This window comes from Aythya ferina (genome assembly GCF_964211825.1).
Source record: "Aythya ferina genome assembly, chromosome: Z".
Lineage (NCBI taxonomy): Eukaryota > Metazoa > Chordata > Aves > Anseriformes > Anatidae > Aythya > Aythya ferina.
In genome coordinates this window covers 85,013,934-85,029,967 of record NC_140299.1, presented here as the reverse complement: position 1 = coordinate 85,029,967, position 16,034 = coordinate 85,013,934, and the positions used below count along the sequence as shown (strand labels likewise).

At 42.3% G+C, this 16,034-nt stretch overlaps 2 protein-coding genes across 7 annotated transcripts in view; one reads left to right on the top strand and one right to left on the bottom strand.

The window, feature by feature from the left end:
• Positions 1-9,135, top strand: part of DCAF10 (DDB1 and CUL4 associated factor 10) — a 25,191-nt gene extending 16,056 nt beyond the window's left edge. For 3 of the 4 annotated variants that reach the window (XM_084504265.1, XM_084504266.1, XM_084504263.1), the window contains 2 exons: positions 1,054-1,199; positions 3,529-9,135. In XM_084504265.1, coding sequence (XP_084360391.1) covers positions 1,054-1,199; positions 3,529-3,897 — 515 coding nt within the window. In that variant the 3' untranslated portion in view covers positions 3,898-9,135. The remainder of the gene's footprint in view (positions 1-1,053; positions 1,200-3,528) is intronic. The other variant, XM_084504264.1, reaches the window with a different exon arrangement.
• On the bottom strand, positions 1,213-16,034 carry SLC25A51 (solute carrier family 25 member 51). Of its 3 annotated transcripts, none has more exons than XR_014687222.1 (3): positions 15,907-16,034; positions 12,348-13,359; positions 1,213-1,831 (listed from the first exon to the last, which is right to left on the bottom strand). XR_014687222.1 is itself a non-coding variant. In XM_084504285.1 (2 exons), exon 2 carries the CDS (start codon positions 13,318-13,320, stop codon positions 12,445-12,447), a length of 876 nt encoding a protein of 291 aa, XP_084360411.1. In that variant the 5' UTR covers positions 13,321-13,359; positions 15,907-16,034; the 3' UTR covers positions 11,704-12,444. The 3 variants fall into 3 exon arrangements, 1 of the variants encoding a protein (XP_084360411.1); XR_014687223.1 differs by lacking the exon at positions 1,213-1,831 and adding an exon at positions 2,184-11,591; XM_084504285.1 differs by lacking the exon at positions 1,213-1,831 and having other exon boundaries at positions 11,704-13,359.

Below are 16,034 nucleotides of genomic sequence, written 5' to 3'. Positions count from 1 at the left end.
ATTGTAGCCAAAAGAGACCAGAGAATAACAGGGAAATACTGTGTTTTCTCTGTGGACTTTAAAAGCATTGCAATGACTTCTGTTAAACCAATAAAATATCATTGCACATCAAAATCTGGAGTTCTTTTTTTTTTTTTTTTTTTTTCTCCAGGAAGCCTGAAAATAGCAATGAGACTTTATTTCATATTAGTACATTATTTTTGTTATGCAGACATGCTGCCTTTACTCTGTTTTTTGTTTGTTTTGTTTTGTTTTCCCTCCAGCAAACCTCATTTGAATGATCATTAGGGGAAAAATGAACAGAGCAGTACATAGCTGTGTTTTGCTTTTTGTTTTCCTTAATGTTGGGAACATGTGCCTGCTGTTTCTCTATGCAAATCATAAACACAGAACTAGGAAGACCGATGATCCCATGATTAGCAGACTTCCTCTGTATCTAGGATACACTTTCAAATAGTCAGCATGAACTTGGCAAATTGATAAATACTTTTTAATTTGCTTGCTGATTTAAACTAAGGATAAAGTTTTTATTACTTCTGTTTGTGAGATGTTAAACACAGTTATGACATAAGGAAGCTTATCTGGACCCTAGGGTATCCTTTACCACTGAAAACCTCTTTCAGAGTGAGGAGGAGAAGGGAGTATACCTGCGCACAGCTGAGCAGACTTATAAGAATTTGAGAAGGACACTAACATTTTAAAAATAGCAGTTCTTACTAAAACAAAAAAAGTATTCTATATTTTGTTTTAATTATGTGTTTGTGTGGAACATTAACCCTAACTTCAGACCACAGCATGGGATGATTTAACACAGGCTTTGGAGGATTAATTTCAAAATAAGAAGCTACTTGGAATCAGGACTGAGTTCATTGGTATTAACTTCAGTTGTTAGCAGAACCTCTCTTTGATCTAGCCTTTCATAAGTCACAATCTTTTCTAACAGACAGACGAGGGTGTCAATACACTTGACATAATTTCAGCAGTAGACTGAACAGAGAAGTGAAAGTTAATGCATGGAATTCATTTAGACTTAAAGTTTACTTCCCCTTTTAGGTGGATCACCTAGAAATAGTCTGGAGGTCTTAACACCAGAGGTTCCTGGAGAGAGAGACCGAGGCAACTGCATTACGTCATTACAGCTACATCCAAAAGGGTGGGCTACTCTTCTTCGGTGCTCAAGTAATACAGATGACCAAGAGGTAACACAAATGTTTCTTAGGAACTTTTGAGTAAGATGTATCAATGATACAACTATACTGAAAATCTGTTATTTGGGGTAAGTTTACATTTGAATAAATTAGTGCATTTGTAAGCAGAAATAATTAATTTTAGCCCAGGGCTATGAAGTACTTCTCTTTCTTAAAGAGTTCTTTTACAAAGCTTTGTGTCCTTTATTCAGTATTCCTCTTGCTTAACTCTTCCATGGAATTCATTTTATAGGTACAGCTCAGTTAAAACTTTTCAAACAGTTCATATTTTTAAGTCATGTATTTGGTCTGCCAAATACATGACTTAAAAATATGTACTCACCCAAATATAGGAAGAAGGAACTTGTAAAAGACAGAGGATTACACAGTTGTGTAGTGGTGAGCATATCTTAAGTTAAGCAGAGAAACTCCTCTGAATTTCTCAAGTGCATATCTGTCAGTGTTGCAAGGATGAAGTGCTTCTGCTATGCTGATGGATGCTTTCCAGAGGCTGCTCCTGCACCACTATGAAAAAAATTGGGGGCATATTTCTGCATCCGCTTAAAACTGCGACATCATGGGTTTGAACCTTATTAACTGCAGTGATGCTTGCGCAACTTCAAAGAGATCTCATCTGAAAAATTCTGCAATTTAAAAATACAGGGGATATCAGTGATCTTCATGGCAGAATCCATTTCAAGCCTTTATGTGAAATACTAAGTTACAAGACCTGCTACAGCTCAAATGCAATTTGCAGATTTCACTCCCCTAAATACTGCTTTAAATAAGTTACAGTGGACTTTGAGACCGGTTTTGTATTACGTTCCCTAGATTGTATTTGTGAATTGTCACATAAAGGCATATGTTGCAGTGGGACATAAAAGAAAAACAAGCAGTCTATTATGCAGCCAGAAATAATGAAAAACCCCTTCTTCATGGATTGTGTACAAAAAGCAAGAACCTGCAAGTTTTGTTTGGGAGCATCTGCTTTTGATGGAGTAACTTGCAGCGTTAACTCAAATTCAGTTATAACTCAAATTCCAGCCAGAGTCTCAGAACACCTAGATTACACCAGTCAGTCAACTTGTAACCATCTTCTCCTCCTAAGCTTACTTCAATATCATTGCTTTAACAGTTGTGCAGACCTATTTAATCTAAGACAGAGGTTTTATATTTATCTCAAAATTGCAGATCACAGAATTATTAAGGCTGGAAAAGACCTTCAAGTTCATCTAGCCCAACCATCCCCCTACCACCAATGTCACCCACTAAACCATATCCCTAAGCACCGAGTGCCAACCTTTCCTTAAACACCCCCAAGAATGGTGACTCCACCACCTCTCTGGGCAACCCATTCCAAATAATTACTTGAATACTTGATTTCGTTGAATATTTAAGTGTTTAACAAATAGTTTAGTTAATCTGGTAAATGATGTAAATTGCTCTATTAATTTATTTACTTTTGGAATAAAACCACTCTTTGTAATGGCAGCATACAAATATGTAGAGGACTGAGTGGAAACATAGCAGATTGGTTAGAAATTTCAGTGCTGATTCTGTAAGCTTATTAAACTAGTACCCAGTGCTGAATTTTTTGAAAAGGCAAATATCATATTGGGTTGGTTGATACTGATGACTGACCTAGTTATAATTTCCCAGAGTCCAAGTATCTGCTTTACTGTTTTCTCTTAATATTCGTTAGTATTGTTTCCTTTGTGTTTACTTTAACAGAATACATTGAACAGAACAAAACTCATTTCTTCTGTCTTGTGATTAAATCTGAGTCTTCCGTGATGACATAAATTTAGTTTGTCATGGAGTGATCTTGCGTTTGGTTTGCGATTAGATTACTCATTAAAGTCCCTGTCCATCTCACAGGTAACAAGCTGGTTATAGAGCTGTTCATTGCATTCCTTCCTCTACTTGTCTTGTTTCAAGACCTTCTTCCTTTTGAAGTTAAGGGCACAAAATGTCAAAGGGCAATTGTATATTGGACAAGGCTGAGTTCTGCTTTATTGTAGATTTCACTTAAACACTCACTACATTAGAGCAGACTCTAGTCCAAAGAATTATGCTTTGCTCTTTTAAAAAGTAGATTTCAAAGGTTATATCTAGCAACTATTTAATTAAAAAAAAAAAAGTCCTTATGCTAAATGTCTGGTGTACATAGGCCACTCAAAGACAAGATGCCAAGGAACCTGCCAGTTTTCAGTGTCTCATAGTAAATGCTTATCAAGGAGTAGATAAGCAACGTGTTGGGCATTCCTTTACATACAGCAGAAGTGAATGCATATTTGCAGTGCTTTACTCTCAGTGTTCCTTTCTCTGACTCTCCCTTTAGTGGACTTGTGTCTATGAATTCCAGGAAGGAGCCCCTGTGCGCCCTGTCTCACCTCGTTGCTCCCTGCGATTGACTCATTGCATTGAAGAAGCCAATGTGGGCCGGGGTTACATCAAAGAACTTTGTTTCAGTCCTGATGGCCGGATGATTTCATCCCCGCATGGCTTTGGGATCCGCTTGTTGGGGTTTGATGCATACTGCAGCGAACTTGTTGACTGCTTGCCCAAAGAAGCTGGTCCCTTGAAAGAAATCCGTTCCCTCTATTCTCACAATGATGTGGTACTGACAACAAAGTTCTCTCCAACTCACTGTCAGATTGCCTCGGGGTGCCTTAGTGGACGTGTTTCTTTGTATCAGCCAAAGTTCTAGGCGCATTGTGCATCAACAGGACCTTCAGATGTTTGTGGTTTCAATTACTTCAGTTTAGTTGAAGTGTGTTCGAAATCCCATAAATCCAGAGAAGATCATAGTTGCTATGGTCTCAGAACATAATAATGACATGAGTTCTCAGTCCAGCACTGTATACATTCTCATACCATATCTGCAAGTCAAGCTCCATGCTTTGTCTTTTTAGCCTTCTAGGCAGAACCCTGCTCCTGCTGATCCTGTGCCATTGAGTCATCGTTCTGGTTGGTTTGTACAATAATACTTGCAAGTAATTTTCAGCAACATGACTTGAAGTGGGCTATCTGGAAAAAAATGTCGATGGTGTGTGGGTAGGAGTTCAGCTAAAACTCACCCAGGCTTCCCTGTTACAATACCTCTTTGTTTCAAAGGACTTTTTCTGTTGCCAAAACCGCTATACCATGATTGATAATGAACAGGTTTTGTGCATGCTAGTTTAGCTGGCACAAAAAGACAAAAATGTTTTCATTTATTTACTCATTTGGTTATTTGTGATTGGCTAGAAAAAAAAAATTCATAATGTTTTGTTGTCCTTAAAAGTCTTTCTAGGCTGTTTTTCCTTAATTGCATATCTTGTGATTATTGCTAGAAGGAAGAGGTTCTGAAAGGAGATGTATCTGCATTTTTTCCTCAAAATCTAGTTGGAAAAGGCTGGGGCAGTGAAACAAGAGCTTAACAGATCTAAACATCTTATGCTGTATCCACTGCAAATGAATCAAAGAAAATGTTTCTTACAACGTGTATGGTTAGTGGATGTCTCTTACTCCTCGGTCAGTAGGGTTTCTTTTGTGGGAAGCTTTCCACATCAGTTACAGAAACCTTCATCTTGAGTTTGGAAATGTACACTGCAGAATTTCTGCTCATTTTAAGGCTGTATTTCGTATTTCCTTTAATCATTCTACAAATTAATGTTAGGAGAGAAATTCAGCTACAAAGTTTCTGTAGTGTAACTAGATAAATATTTCTTCATATGTATTGTCAGTAAAGGAATGGATTAGAAACATTCCAGTCTAAAGTAAGATCTATTTGGATTTAACAGGGCTAATCATAAAATCTGAAAAATGTTAATGTTCACTGTTAAATCACATATGGAGTTACAAATGCCAAGTTTTCTCTCTCAAGTTCATCACAAAATCCCAGACTGGTAGAGGTTGGCAGGGACCTTTGGAGGTGATCTGATCCAGCCTTCCTGCTCGAGCAGGGCCATCCAGCAGCAGGTTGTCCAGGGCCATATCCCAGATGGCTTCTGAATATCTCCAAAGGAGAACTCTAAAACCTCTCTGGGCAACCTGTTCCAGTACTCAGTCACCCACACCCTAAAGTGTTTCAGATGTTTTGAGGGACCCTCTTATGTTGCCATCTGTGCCCATTGCTTCTTTTCCCAGCACTGGGCACTACCCAAAACAACCTGGCTCTGTACTCTTTACACTGTCCCTTCAGGTACTGATGAAATACTTCCTGAGCCATGCTTTCTGTAGATGGTCCCAACTCTCTTAGTTCCTTGTAGGACAGATGCTCCAGGCCTTGAATCATTTTTGTGGCCCTTTGCTGGACTCTCTCCAGCAGCTCCATGCATCCCACAGAACTAGACACAGTGCACTAGGTGTGGCCTCTGAAGTGCTGGAGAGAGGGGAGAAGGATCACCTTCCTTGACCTGCTTGGCAATACATTGCTGGCTCATTGAACTTGGCGTCCACCAAGCCCCCTGAGCATTTTCTGCCAGGTTGCTTTCCAGCTGGGTGGCCCCCAGCATGTCCTGGTGCCTGTGGTTGTTTCTCCCAAAGGGCAGGACTTGGCACTTCCCCTTATTGAACTCTGGGGGGCTCCTAACCCAACAGCACATTTTTCCAGCCTGTAAAGGTCCCTCTGAATGGCAGCACAACCCTCTGGCCTATCAGCCACTCCTCCTGGTTTTGTCATCTGCAAACTTGCTGGGGGTACACTCTGCTCCATCATCCAGATCATTAATGACGACATTAACACAGGACTGGACCCAGTATCGACCCCTGGCATTCAGCACTAGTCACTGGCCTCCAACTTGACTTTGTGCTGCCCTCTGGGCCTGACCATTCAGTTGTTTTTGTAACCACCTTGTTGCCTATCTCACCCATATATCAGCAGCTTTGCTATGTTCTTACGGGGGGCACTGCCAAAGGGCTTAATGAAACCCAGGTAGGCAATGTCCTCTGGTCTTCCCTTACCCATCATGCTGGTTATTTCACTGTAATATAGCTAATCCTATGCAGTCTTATCAGTTTCTTATGTGCATGAGTTTATCACATAAGTGTTCTAAGATATTTTGTGAATATTTAACTAAGATTTTGCTGAGAAATCATACAATGATTTCAGTAGCAAACTTTACCCTAAAAGGGCCATCGTTTTGTTACTCAGATTCACTTTCTACTGAGCATGCTTTCAAAGATTGTCTCTTAAAAAGGCTTTTTGCAAAAATTCAGCTTTAGGAGATACCTGTGAAGACAGCTGGGAATGTATACACCTGATGATTCTCTTCAGGTTTTGAATTTCTGAAGGTAGCATACTCAGGGTAGTAGTGGTGAAGTCATTGAAACTTAAGGCTCCTGTGCATTATGGGCCTGTTAGAACAGGTCCAGAGGAAGGCTATGAGGATGGTCAAGGCCTGGAGCACCTCTCCTATGAAGACAGGCTGAGGGAGTTGGGGTTGTTTAGCCTGGAGAAGAGAAAGCTCCAGGGAGACCTTGTAACAGCTTTCCTAAGGGGGCCTACAGCAAGGCTGGGGAGGGACTCTTTCTCAGGGAGTATAGCAATAGGACAAGGAATAATGGCTTTAAACTCAAAGAAGGTAGATTTAGATTAAGATCTAAGGACGAACTTCTCTACTCTGAGGGTGGTGAGGCCCAGGGTGCCCAGAGGAGCTGTGGGTGCCCCGTCCCTGGCAGTGCCCAAGGCCAGGCTGGATGGGGCTGGGGGCAGCCTTGGCTGGGGGGAGGCGTCCCCCCAGGGGACGTGGCACCCCCAGGGCGTGGCACTGGGGGGGCTTTAAGGTTCCTTCGAACCCAAACCGTTCTGGGATTCTCTGATTCTAAAATTTTGGTGAATTTATTTAGTAATAAAAAGCCTTCAGTAATGGATATTTGATAGTTTGAGGACTAGTCAATTACTACTGCCCTGGGTTTTCAGTAACTCTAGCAACTGGGTGCTAAAGGAGTACCTTCAAGTCGTCAAGTGTATGAAACTGACAAAATTCCTGTTATTTAGTAAGTGTCCTAAATTTTCAGTTCTCATGGTTTTCCAACTGAATCATTTGGCATTAGTGTCTAAGTAGAATATCATCCCAGCTGGAGAAGGGAGAATACGCGCAATTAACTTTACATGCAGGTATATGTCCACAGACTTCTCAGATGATACTAAGTTGTGCTTCGGAAAAATTTCAGATATATAACTTGAGAGCAATTCTGTTGTTGCTGAAACTATTGTCTTGAACTCAAATTACACTGATGAAACCATGAATGGGGATATGCCTTATTTTCCAAAACAGCATCACTCTTAGTTTTAAACACTTGTACTTTTTGAATGCTTCTGGAACACAATTCGTAAGAAGCATTCTGTCCATATATGCTGTAGAAATCTTACCTAACTCTTCTGATTACAGTTGTGGTAAATGTGAACTAGAAGAAGTAGATAAAATTAGATTGTGATTATTTGACTACTCCTTTTCAGCAGTACTTTGAAGTTTTCAGTTAAAGATAATATATTTTATCTGTAAATTTCATAAAACACAGAGACACTATTCAATTACTCATAACTGTTATGCCTTGCAGTTACAGTTTGGTGGAAGGAGTGATTTAGTTTTTTTTGTCTTTCTAAACCTTTATCTTGCCTTATTGAATTACCGAAGTAATTCAATGAGCTTTGGATCTTTCTAGGTAGCCAAAAAAAAGTTTGTTATGTTTCAAAAGACAAAATCTTAACCTTGCATCCTTAAATGTCTTAGGGACAAAGCTGTATAAAACTTAAATGGTATATTAAAGACTGCACTAACAGTAGTGGCTTAAACCAGTGTCTTTAAACTTTTTGACTGTTGAAGTGTTAAATCACTTGATGCATTTCATACTTTTTCTAATGAAGATGGAGCTCTTTGATTGTAAAGCATGCAATATGTTTTTATATTCATTGATTTCCATAGTAAAGTAATTCCTTCTTTCACAACATAGGTCAGCAGAAGCAGATAAACTGCCTAATTAAGATCTCCATGGGAATGTCAACGTTTAGCAGCGTTCACAGGAACCAAACTCTTATTTGAAGCTAGCACTCCTTTTGTAATAGTCCAGTGACTGTATGTCGTGGGAGTAAATGCATTTTCCAAGTATTTCATTGGAGGTCAGCCTTTACATCACTGTAGCACCGTTATGCATTTGTGGGGAGAGGGAGAGATGCTATTAATGAGACTGTAAATTGACATTAATGTATGTGCAATTTTTTGATGAAGTACATGTGCGTATTTCAGTATATATACAGCCACTGGGCATCATTCAGACATGGTTAGTTCAGGGAAAAATATAACCTCCCACAGAATTATTGGGGATAGGGGGAAAAGCACACTTGATACCCACATACGCATTTGTTTGCACTCTTTGACACTCAGTAAAGACAGCTTGCCCGCTACCAGAATAAGAATGTAAAGATCTTTTTTTTTTTTTGTGGGTTTTGTTGTTTTTAATTTGGGTAACACTGATGTATAATATATAATAGGTCCTGATACCGTAAGTAGTGGGTCTCTTGTTCTATGATATACAAACCCTTAGCAAGAAGAAATAAACTTGCCCTATGGAGGCTTTTTTTTTTTAATAAAATTTAAAAAAAAATGAGTTCACAAGATTCTCAGTAGGAATAAAAGAAGGTTGACAACCATAATATTTTTGTCCTGCAGGAAAAAAACAAACAAACTTTAATTTCGAGATCTTAGTTGATGGTGCATTTTCTTACGCACTAAGTATCTTCATTTAAGTGTAAGGTTTTTAATACTAGAACAAATTGTGCATGTAAATATTTTGAAATACCTGAGATTTCATAGTATGAAGTGTAGCCTTTTAATACAATACAAAAAGTATCAGAACTGCTCTGAATATATTGTACTTAGAGCTGTACAGTAACTTACTACTTGTGGACAGTTTCTCTTGCTTGCATAATAAATTAAACATTTAATAATTCAGTGAATTAAAATCTATTTTAATGTATTTATCCTACACTGAGCTTTGTTCTGTAACACTCACTGCTTCTTGCATATTAACTTGAACCAAGAGAGAAAAAAGTGTGCTTTAGAGTGAAATCTGCACAGACATCGCCCTCTTCTAGTTTCTTTGCTTGGGCACATCTGTGGGAAGAAACAGCTCACTCCTGATACCTAGAAAGCAGGATAGACATTGAAGCAAGACTGATGATCACAAACCTAAGTGTTGCTGAGCTATCTGTTGCCTGAGCCATTACGTCTTGGGTAGAGTGCCTTCTCTTCATACCCTTTAAGGCAGCACCCCAAGAGCACTGCAGTGGTGAAAGGCTACTGCATGCCCCTGCTGGACAGGACGAAATTGAAACCTGGTTCCCCCACCTTGGTGAGGGACAGGTGTGCCTGAGCAGGCCTGCAAGCTCCTGTGAAGCATGACAGTTAGCAGTCATGTGAAAGCTGCCGTTTCTGCAAAGTCACTTACCATTAAGCACAATGAAAACAGCACCTTCAAGAAAAAAAAAACTGCTATTTCTGCCTCGGCATCACTTGTGGCACAGACTGCCACTTTGCTGTAACACATGCTAGAGGCACATTGCCTTTGCTCAATATGATCTTGACCTACGACTAAGAACTGGTCAAATCTAAGACACATGCAATTGCTGAGACCTAATTTGCCTAAATAGGTGTACAAGGTATTCAGAAGAGAAACATGCCTCAGGGACAGAGGAGTTCCTATAATGTTGTTCTGTGCTCAAGCTGTTTATCACCAGAAGTCTCGCTATTAACTCTGTCACACAGCAGCATCCCTGTTATTTATCATCAGTAGCATTCCCCTTCCCTCCTTCAGCTGGCAATGATCATTGTAGTGCCCCGAAGAACAATACTGGTGAAGCTTATAACCCTGGGCTACACACAACACAACACACAGAAATGCTGCCAGCTCATGACTACTCTGGAGATGTGTGTGTCAGCTCTGCTCTTAAATTCTGACATGGAACTCAGTTAGCCTGGTTATAATCAGTTTGTTAATATTTGAAAACAAACCTGAAACTAGCTTGAACCAATGTGTTCTCAGTTCAGCTGAACCATCATAGCTCTTTCTGTGCCCTTTTTCAACACTGGCAACACATCCTATTCCATCTCACTCTAACTGGTACGTAGACCTACTGTGCCAAAGCTCGCTGGACCCCTCTCTTCACTCCTTATGAGCATCTCTCCTCTTACACATGAAAGATCTGTAATTTGTTAAACAGAATTGCTTTGTGTTGTAAAACTGATAGTACTTATAAAACAAAGCAAAGATTACACTTGAACATAGTTCTACTATGATGCACTTTCACCATGTTCATTGAACCATGCCACATAAGTAGGGACAGCAACAGATGTGCAATTGTTTTTTGCTGCAGTAGTGAAAACCACCAATTAGTGGCAGACTGACATTAAACTCTTCAGTTCAACTCTTCAAATTCTGCAACATTAGAGAAGCATGCAATATCTTCCACAGGACAAACAGGATACATTTCTTTTATTCCATCAAGGAGTGATTACAAAAAACAATACACTGGTAAAAATCAGATTCTGCCACTAACAAACATTCAATAAACATTTTATTTCAATGCAGATAACCACAACATTCAGATATAGCAATGTGCCAGGTTCTTTTTGACTGTGAAGCTACGGAGTATATTATGATTACAATCATAACACACTGATTAAAACCAGTATTTTAAGACAGTCTAGCAAACAAGAAAAGCAGTAGCTACTACAAAGTTTATGAAAAGAACAACTTGGGAAAGTTTCTGAAAGCTTTCTTGCCCTCCCTCTTCCAGAAATTGATGGTGGCTTTCAATATAGTTTAATGAAAAAAAGTGCCCAGGAGACTCAAATGCTTTTCATTAGAACCGTCCCCTGCTTTATGATAACCATGCTTATCCCTCTCCTGTCCTTTTCCCTAAGGACTGTAGTCTTACACATCTCAACTTCCAAGCCTGTAAGACACACAATACTGCACACTTCTGTAAGTCTTTAACAGCACGTGCCTACAGAAGTCTTCTGACACTTCTCCAAGTGCTGCATCTTTCCTACTTAGCTGCTTCTCACACAAACTTTGTCTGTCTTCTGGTTATCTTCTTGTACTATAATCACAGACTTCACCAATGTGGGTTATGACCCAGAAATTTTATCTTCTCAGTGCTGCAGTACAATTCTGTCTTACAGAACTGTTAAGTGTACGTATCAAGGAGACGGAACTCCAATTTTCAGGTAAAAAAAAAAACAAACAACCTTTTTGTGATCAATTAACTCATAGCCCAAATGAAAAATAAAATTAATTTGCAAAAGACAAGATACCTTAAGTACAGAAAAGCTGTTCCTGACCTACTTCTACAACAATGGGAAGCTTATCTATTTCACAAGCATTACAAAAAGAGCCGTCTTCTTTCTGGCCCCACAGCTGTAAAACAACAGAAAAAGAAGTGATGAAAAAAAAAAAAAAAAAAAAAAGCACAGAACAAGCTCCACATTTACAAGTAGAAGAATTTTAACAAGGAAGGACACTTTAAAGCTTCAGTATAGTTTCTGTTTCATTCCTTCCACTTTTCCCTTTCCACATGAAGGCGTGCACACATGCACACACACATACACACAAATCCCACTTTGAACTTGAGTCAGCTTACACTGGAGTCAACATTCAGTAACTACTTTTACGCTGCTGAATGAAATGTTCTGTTAAAGCCAAGCATCACAAAAGCTGGCAGAGAAGTTTGCGTAGGCTTAGTTTAAGCATAAAATTCAAAAACTTAGTTATCCCCATCTGCATTTGTTCATTTAGCTTTGAACAATATTGAGTACTTCGGACCCTAAAACATTTGAAAACATAGTTCTTAAATGAAGATTTTGAAGTTTATCAAGCAAGGGAGTTAGTTTTCATCAGACCCTTCTTGATTTTCATGTTCTACAACGTGCACAGTGGAGCGCATTCAGACACGGAGTGTTGAAAACTGTTGGGAGTTGATATGGAATAACCCGTTGGATACACAGTTTGGTTTTGGTTTGCTTTTCTACATGTATCTTGCATTTGTCTAGTAGTTTCATTATGGGTAAATTCACCTGATGGCAAATAAATACTTTAAAAAGCTAGTCATAATTGCACCAAGGTTTAGATGCATCACCATTTACTCCATATATAGTGAAGGCCAAGACGAATTACCTTTTACGCTATGCAGGAACTGTTCCCAGGGATTAAGTGACATCAAACATGCCAACACCCAAATGAACAGCAGGACTGAAGGAAGATTAAGTGGTTTTCATAACAGCTTTAGCAAGAATTCGTAAGTTGCATTGATTATGCCCCAGGACAGGACAGAGCGATGGTAATTCAGATGAGCTCCTCTAAAAAGGTTGATCAATTTTCTATCACGTTCCAGCCAGATCTTCACAAAAACTGTTGAGAAGGACTGAAATTCACCACCAATTTGTGCTTGCATACGAGCTTTGACAACGTTCACTGGAAAAAACAAGAATCCCAGCATGGCACCCAACAGCCCTCCACAAATGAAGTCATTGACCAAATGAGTGCTGTAAGAAGTTGCTTCAGGCAGGCATTGTTTAATAGGTCCTCTCAGACCGAAGAAGAGTACATTACTCGGTCCATTTCGGAGCAGAATAGGCACCAATCCCCGATAATATTCTCTCATCCCATACACTTTCAGTACCTTGAAAGCCTGGTACGTGTTTGTAAATTTATCGTGGTGTTTGTAGTCCTGAAGCAAAGTCTGAACACGCTCGAAAGGTGTAAGAACAGCTTCTGTAGTCCCTGCAAGCACGGCTGCCATACTGCGCGTGAGGAGCTCAGGAGCGGTTGTGTGGCTGTGGAGCAAGGATGAGAAATCTTCATACAAGCCAAACATTAGAGCCAGTGTTGTTGTTTTCTGCATTAATGGAGGAAGGATGCCGCGGTAGAGATTTCTCATTCCATCCTTCTGCAGCTGATGTACTGCATCCTTTGTTTTCAAACCATACAACTGCTGTCGAAAGAGGACCTTTTGGATGGGAAAAGTAACTGCTATATTTGTGAAGGCTGCACAGTAGCCACATAGGTAATGTTTACCAGAGGTATCTGCAATGTCACTGCTGAGCTCTTCCTTGGAATCTGCTGGGGCAAAACCTTCTGAATCCATCATACTGTTTTTCTTACTGTTGCATATCTCAGTCCTCTTTTCCTGCATCAAAAAGAGAAGAAAAAACATGAGCAAAGCTGCAGGTGACCCAGCTTCTTTTCACGCTAGTGGTTTACTCAAACAACACTCAGTGACACTCAAGCTCAGTAACACTCAAACAGCCAGAAAAAAAAGCCCTTAAAATTTGAAGGAGAAAAGCAGTAAATGCAGATCTGTCCGATGCTGCGCTGTTTTCTACACAAGTCTCATAGGCCTCAATAAACGCAGTTTTTTCTCCCTGTAAATTTTCTAAGTAAAACAGAAACAAATTGGGAGGCAAACTGAGATATGAACCCTTCATGCACTCAGCATGGGCAACAAACAAGAGGAGCTGGAACCTGCACTGCAGTGGGAAAGCTATGACATAGGTGCCATCACTGAAACAAGGAGGGATGGCTCACACCCCAGTGTGGAGTGACGCAGTGTATGGCTAGAAAATATTCAGAAAGGATAGGCTGAGAAGGAGAGGAGGGGGGGTAGCCCTGTACATTATAGGGAGTGTTTTGATTGCCTAGAGCTCAAAAGGAGTGACAACAGGGTTGAGTGATTGTAGGTATGAATCAGGAAGAAGGCCAGCGAAGCAGATGTCATGGTGGGATTCTGTTACTGACCACCCACCCAGGATGAAGAGGCAGACAAAACATTCTACAAACAACTGAGACAAGTCTCACAATCGCTAGCCCTTGTTCTCAAGGGTGACTTCAACTTCCCAGATCTCTGCTGGAAATACAACACAGCAGAGAGGAAACAGCCTAGGAGGTTTCTGGAGTGCGTGGAAGATAAATGGTGACACAACTGGGGAGTGAGCCACCTAGGGAAGGCATCTTTTGCTTGTCACCAGAATAAAACTTTTGGGGGATGTGAAGGCTGGAGTCCATCTTGGGCACAGCGATCACAAATTAAGAGTGATTCAGAGTGGTGTCACATCATCCCCATGCAATGGTACAGGTGGGGGAAGAGTGGCTGCAGAGCTGCCTGGCAGAAATGGACCTGAGCTATCGGTTGATAGACATCTAACAAAGAGCCAGCAGTGTGCCCAGGTGGCCAAGAGGGTCAACAGCATCCTGGCTTGTATCGGAAATGGCATGGCCAGCAGGGCTAGGGAAGTGTTTGTCGCCCTGTACTCAGCTCTGGTGAGGCTGCACCTTGAATGCTGCATTCAGTTTGGGGCCCCTCCCCACAGGAGGGGCATTGAGGTGCTGAAGGGTATCCAGAGAAGGGCAACGAAACTGGTGAAGGCTCTAGAGAACAAGACTTGTGAGGAGCAGTTGAGGGAGCTGCAGTTGTTTAGCTTGGAGAAAAGGAGGTTCGGGGGAGATGTTGTACTCTATAATTACCTTAAAGGAGGTTGTAATGAGGTGGGGATCAGGCTCCTCTCCCAAGCACCAAGCAGTAAGATGAGGGGAAATGACCTCAAGTTCTGCCAGCGGAGGTTTAGGTTAGATATTAGGAGGAATTTCTTTACCGAAGGGGTGATGCAGCATTGGAACAGGCTGCCCAGGAAGGTTTTGAGTCACCATCCCTTGTGATCTTCAAGGGATGTGCAGATGTAGGACTTACTAGTGTGGGTCAGTGGAAGACTTGTCAGTACTACGTTGAAGACTGGGCTGGATGACCTTAGAGGTCTTTTCCAATGTGAATGATTCTATGCACTAAAGCAGCCACACCTGCACCTAACCCAGTCTCTGTCACTCCTCCGCTGGAAGGGGAGCAGTGGGGCATGCAGATTTACTACTGCAGTGTGGAAAAGCGTCACTGAAACCAGCACCATGCTAACAGTACTACTCAAAAGTCCTTTCACAACTAGTTGGTTACAGTGACGGCAAGTGTGTGTGCCCAAGACATTAACTTTTCCCCTCAAAAGAAACCAATAAAAGAAATGTAGGAGGTATGCATCAACTGCATTGGCAATATGTACAAATCCATGGCTCTGTTACAACACCCTGTTAGTGCACAGGCAGTCCCCCTCACCCTGCAGGGCGCTCACGCAATGCTTTTCAACACCACGCTCCCTGCCGCAGGACTCCACCGCCCTGGGGAGTCCCCCTGGAGAGCGACTTCAGCGCAGCCACCTACCTGCTGTGCTTCAGACAGCTGCAGGGCAAAGAGTACAGAAGAAAGGCACTGGGCACCCGACACTGCTTTTTCAGAGAACAACGAAGCCCTTTACATTGAAAACCAACCTAAGCGACGTCGTGAGGTGATTTTTAAGCGTAAACGACCGACGCGGTTACGCAGCCCGACCACCCGCCGGGCCTGGCGCGTCCCCAGCGCCCAACCTCGCCGCTCGCCGCCCTGCCCCCCCCCCGCGCCCCGCGCCCCGCGCCCCGCGCCCCGGGCACGAACCCTCCCCCCGCGCCCCCGCCGCAGCCCCGCGCCCCGGCCCCGCCTCAGCGCCCCCCCCCGCGGGGGCCCCGAGCTCCGCGGCGCCCGGCGGCGGGGCCGGCGCGGGCCCTGCCCAAGGTCAGGCCGGCGGCGCGGCGGCGGCTCCCGGCGGGGCCGGCGCGGCCCGGCCCGGCCCGGCCCGGCCCTGCCCGCCCCGCCGCCCACCTGCGCGCGTGCCCGCCGCCATGCCGGGCCCTGGGGGGCGCGGCCCCGCTCCCGGCCCCGCGGCCTCCGCCGTCCGCGCGCGCCGCCGCCGCCGCCGCCGCCGCCGCCGTGTGACGCGGGGCGCGCGA

Bases quoted from the DNA above. Each gene is read 5' to 3' on its own strand.
- SLC25A51 (XM_084504285.1), bottom strand. From the start codon at position 13,320: ATGATGGATTCAGAAGGTTTTGCCCCAGCAGATTCCAAGGAAGAGCTC.